Here is a 5,283-nt window from a genome sequence, read left to right as displayed (position 1 = left end):
AAAGCACTCAGGGCCTGGGTTAGTCCCTCTCCTGCTTTAAGGTGACCTGACGACCTGACCTGACGGGAGCAAGTCCCTGCCGCCAACAAAAAGCCTCCCCAGGGAGGCTGCTCAGTCTGTGGCTGGGGGAGGGGAGAGGGGGGGAAGACAGGAGAGGAAGGGGGAGGGCGGGAGGTCAGAAAGAGCATTTAAATCACAGCAAATGAGTCCAACCTGAGCGCACGGAGGAGCAGACAGGAAACCACTGCTGGAGTGAACGGGTCACTCTCAGAACCTCCCAGAACCTCCCGTAGGTACGGCTTCCTCTCTGACAGCTGCCCCCAACCCCCTAAGGGCGCAGAGGTCGGGGAGGAGTGGGAGTTGGGTGGGGGCCGCTGCTACCTTGGGCGGAGCTTCGTCGGACCCTCCGGAGTCCCAGGACACGGTGACCTGTCGCCTGGACTCCATCCTCACGCGCTCCTCGTGCTGAGCCTTCTCCTCCTCCAAGATTGTGCTGCAGAGACAACACAGCGGTTAGGGAGCCGCGGGAGGCCAGCACGCACCAGCCCCACCCGCCTGTCTCGCGGCACGCAGCACGCAGCAGCACGCGGGCGCTCAGTAGACGGCAATCAAGAGTGGGAGAGAGGATCAGGTTTCTGACTCTTCACAAAATGACTCAAAAATAGCTGAGCCCAAACTGCAAGCCCAGCTGCAGCCCAGCCACAGGTCAGAGGACAGCTGGGGAGACACGGAGAGTGTGGGAAATCAAAGGCGCGCCCAGGCGGGATGGATGTGTGTGCCTACATGTGTGTGGAGCAGAGCAGAATTACCCCAAGCACCCGGCACCTCACCCACACAGACACGCCCCAGGACAGACTCCTCGTGGGAATCCGGTCACGCGGGAGCCAGCATGTTATGGGGCAGTCAGCAATCTGGCCATCACCTCCGTATACTGCTGTTTCCTACTCGCTTTCGGCTATCCAGTATGCACCCCTCAGGAAAATACGGAAACAGTGACAGTATTTGCAGCACTTCTGGAATACCAGCTGCTTTAAGCTGAGGGTTGTGGATAGTAGTGATGTAGGCAGTTAGACGGACATGAGCAGAACAAGGAGGATGGGCGAGTATAGGTCACCAGGATGGAAAGCCCAGGTGGCCTAGCAAGGGACAGTCAATTGCTGGGTGGGACCTCAGCCCCAGGGCGACCTTCCTCCCCTAGCAAATCGCTGGTCATGAGGGTTGGACCCCTGACTTTCCCTCCCGCAAGGTAACATCTCCGTGTGTTTGGAGCAGTTGTTTCAGCCCCAGGCCCAGACAAGCAGCAAACCCAGCCACACTGACGTCAGGGCCAGCTGCACGGGACAGTGACCCCGCCCTGGTGCCGGCCAGTCACTCAGTGGAGAGCACAGCCGGAGAGGACACACCTGGACGCCGCTGCCTCTTCTACTGGACCTTCCCCGGGAGCTGCCCACAATCTCCGCCCTGAGAGCCCTGAGGATGGAGGGCCCAGGGCCTCTCCCTCCTGGGCGCATAGCCTGCCCCCTCTTCCCTCCCCCCAGGCAGGTCCCCGAGCTTCCTCGGCCCCCGCTCCAAGGCCCCCCCACAGCTTGTCTGCTGACCATTTCTTCTGGGCACGACTTCTCCCTGCGGTTCACCCAGGAAATGCTCTCTGTGCTTTGGGTCTTGTCTGAATTCCTTCCCAGCCAGAACCCAAGGTCCGAGGTTGCTGACCCCACAGGTCAGACACCGGGTGCCGGGCCCCCGCCCACAACAGCAGCACCTACTTACCACCGCTCGACTACTCAGGGCCTCGCTGCATCCCACACTCCTTTGTGCCGGCTGGGCGGCATCCTGCCCTGCTCTCTGCCATCCAGAAGCTACCCAGAAGGCCGCCAAGCCAGCCTCTGCCCCTGCCCATGCACTCGGGCCCCCGGGCTCAGCGGGCGGCAGGTCTGGGACTCTTGTCCCCACTGTGGCAATCGGCTCTCCTCCAGGCCTGCAAGGCTGAGCTGTAGGAATGCAGCCGCCTGGTGGATGCAGGGAGTCCGCGCCCAGAATTACTCATGGAGTGAGGTCACTGCAACGCTCTGTTCTCATGGGGGAATGTGCTCGCTGCTTCAGACAGACAGTCCTGCCTGACAAGCAGCTGCTGCTCACCCAGCCCAGCTCCCAGCGCGCCCGGGGCAGCAAACTATCCCCGCAACGGAGGGTTTTAAAAAGGGGACTGCTTCCTGTTTCAGGGGAAAGATCCACCCTCCTCAAACAGGGTCTGGTTTCTTCTTGCTCCAGCTCGGTCATCATGACCGAGGAGACACGCAGCTTCAATACTTCAGAATGCAGCGTCACCCTCGAGGCTGGGAGGCGCGCGCCGTCAGGCAGCTGGGCCCCGGCGACGTCACCCTTGGGGAGATGCTCTGTAGATGGGGCTGTCTGCCTGACTTTCGCTCCCACTAGGCCGATCCTGCCCTCACACGCCTGGATCACCACAGATCCCGGCACCAGCTCCCTGTGTACCCGGTGGCCAGAGGGTCAGAGCAGGGATCCAGCCTGAGACACGGACCCAAAGGAGCCACCTTCTCTCAATCACCTGACCCTCCAAGTAAATAACGGACCCCTGGAATCAGGATTTCCAAAAACTACAGTTTAAGACAACTGAAAAGTCCACAAAAATCAAGAAAAAAAATCCTTTTTTCAAATAAGGAAAACCCAAGCAAACTATGGTCAGACCACACGTGACATGTCTTTAAGGAAGGGGGCCTCTATTTTAAATAGGCCCCATGGGGAAAATTTATGGCACGCGGGTTGTTTGGTGAAATGGAGTCACTGTGCCCACAAAAACCACGGAGCTTACGAGAGGTCCCGACCACAGACCTTCCCCAGCTCCGTCCACTGGAGTCTCCACCACCTCGTTTCCCCGGCTCTCCGGCTCCTGAACATCCGGTCTGATCCCGCTGACAGCCCTGCGCGGCCCTGTGGGGCTAGTGGTGGGCTCCTCGCAGTCGTCACTCTCAAGGACCGTGTGGCAGCTGCGTGCCGGTCACTTCGATGTCCCCTCCACTGAACAGGCCAGCCTCGCCCCCAAGAACGCAGTGACAGCTGGGAGCCAGTTCCCCCAACCTCAGCTCTCCCTTCTCACACCAAAACAACACAAGGCGCTCCTGAGAAACCGTACTTTGTTGCTGGCAGTGGTCGGGAATGTAAGTAGCTCATAGGATGCCTGTTTTCACAGTGGAAGACGATTCCACCAGTGGACTCAGGGGCATGGGGAGACAATTCTGAACTCTGCACAGCTGCTGCCGAAGAACCCGAAAAAGCTAGAATGTCAAGAGGTCAGATTTAAACATACTTTCCCAAATGACAGTATTTTTAGTAGCAAGACATTCCACTAGGAACTTGGAGCTGCCGACTGGGAACTGGCATGGAGCCCTCCCTCCTTTCCTGGGATGTGGCTCTCAGTCTCAAACTTGCAAGCAGACGAAACAATAAAAGCCAAGACTCACTCAACCATCAGAACTCCCGGCAACTGTGTCTGCTTATCCACAGGTCCCCCCGCGAGGAGAGGAGAGGAGAGGAGGAGAGGGAGGGCTTATTCCGCGTCAGTTTTATTCTCACTCCCCCGGCTCGGACAGAGGTCATCGAAGACCCCGGGGCAGGGACAGGGCCGCCCTGGCTGAGGGGGCGCTGAGCAGTCTCCGTCTGCACGCTCCCTCCCGGGGAGGCCTGGTCTCGGGGCCTCGGCGAGCTGGCACGGGGAGGGCTTATTAAATTTCCGTTCTGGAGCAACAAAACATGACTTCACTTCGAAGGCATTTTCATGGAGAGCGAGAAAGTGGTCTAATAGGTTCCTCGTTTCCAGGACTGACACGGACACAGATCCCCAGCTCTGATGGTTCACAGCGGCTGGCAGCGGTCAGGCTGGCCAGGACACAGGGTCCAGTGAGCCGCTGCCTCTCGCTGCGGCGGTGACCACACCCAGCCTGGCCGTTTCTACCTGTCTCCTCATTGATAAAGGAGAACTCGGTCTGCCCCCTCCATCGCTCGGACGGACGGAGAGACAAGGCGTGGGAGGAAAACAGTCACGCTCCTAAGTGAGCGTGAGTTACTTGTTCTCTCTCTTGCCTGCCTTACAGGCTACTAGGGGACAACGGGCTTTTATCTATTTCACTTCTGTAGCCTTTTTCCCGAGAATACTACTCTTCTTTAAACAAAAGAACCCTACAACATTTCTTCTTTTAAAAAGTTATTTGCTTGAATAACTTTTTTTGTAGAAGACTGGACTGGTCACTTCAACATCATTTTATGGTGACATCACATTTGCTGTGGACACAGGAATCAGGCTGGATCCACAGCTACTCAGGCTAATCTGAAAATGTCCAGAGAAACAGCAGCAAGAAATGGGAAGAAAAAGCCAAGAGGGAATGGCTTGCTTTGGCAAGTTCATGGGAATATCAGTCTGAAACATGATCTCTTCTAACGACCAGCACAGCCTCACCACAGAGGAATGGAGCTGACCTTCTGACACAGCAGCAGCAGCCGGTCTGTGCAGAGAGCAAGGCTGGGGGCAGCCTGAGCTGGGACGGCATGTTTGTAATGGGCTGGCCTGGGGTAAATGCCCCGGCCAGGGTGGCGGCCCTGGCCTCTGCGCCTCTTTCCTCACAAACAGGCCGGGCAGACTGGGCATCTTGTTTCACGGAATCACTAAAACCACTGTCTGTGTATTAGGTATCGAAGACTGTAGGAAATAATGTACTTTTGTGTAATTGTGTTACCCATCTCAAAATTATTAAAGAAGTCATTTCTACTAAAATCTTCCTTTGAGATGGTGACTTCTTTATATCTGCCAAGTTCAAGTAGCTCCTATGTGACCACCCCCTCCTGCGGGCAGGGACGATGGACTTAAGAAGTGGCGGGGGGAGCAGGAGAGCCACCCAGGCGGCCAGTCTGGAAGCTGACACAGAGGTAGGCAATGGCACAGGGCGGGGCCCACATTTCAAAGGCCTTTAGCCAGAAGCAGGCCCAATCTTGCTGCTTTGAAGAACCAGGGCTTGAGTCACCACAGGAGGTGGAAAGTGAGGGGGGAAATCCCAGTGAGAGGAGAGCCAGGCAGAGGGTTCCTCAAATTCTGAGTCTCAATTCTGCCCCAAATCTCTAGCCGACCTCAGAGTCTCCCACAGATAAGGCAGGTTCCCAGAAGCCCAGCGAAGGCCAAGAGAACAGAATAAAATGTGACGCTGCCCACGCCATGGAGAGAGTCTGCCATCTGAGACCAGCTCAGTGAACTACCAGCTAACACCAGCCAACCAG

The 5,283-nt window shown here is 57.0% G+C and overlaps 1 protein-coding gene and 1 long non-coding RNA gene across 10 annotated transcripts in view; one reads left to right on the top strand and one right to left on the bottom strand.

Annotated features, from left to right (window-relative positions):
* Positions 1–5,283, bottom strand: part of PTK2 (protein tyrosine kinase 2) — a 100,459-nt gene that overhangs the window by 22,108 nt on the left and 73,068 nt on the right. For all 9 annotated transcript variants that reach the window (XM_015561492.1, XM_015561465.1, XM_015561468.1 and 6 more), the window contains one exon: positions 382–493. In XM_015561492.1, coding sequence (XP_015416978.1) covers positions 382–493 — 112 coding nt within the window. The remainder of the gene's footprint in view (positions 1–381; positions 494–5,283) is intronic.
* LOC107182517 overlaps positions 1,770–5,283 on the top strand; it is a 10,661-nt gene continuing 7,147 nt past the window's right edge. The window contains exon 1 of the long non-coding RNA XR_001513232.1: positions 1,770–4,515. This is a non-coding gene — a long non-coding RNA (uncharacterized LOC107182517). The remainder of the gene's footprint in view (positions 4,516–5,283) is intronic.

Source organism: Myotis davidii, unplaced genomic scaffold (genome assembly GCF_000327345.1).
Source record: "Myotis davidii unplaced genomic scaffold, ASM32734v1 scaffold30, whole genome shotgun sequence".
Lineage (NCBI taxonomy): Eukaryota > Metazoa > Chordata > Mammalia > Chiroptera > Vespertilionidae > Myotis > Myotis davidii.
The sequence above is the reverse complement of the archived record's forward strand: the minus strand, read 5'-3'. Positions and strand labels throughout refer to the sequence as shown.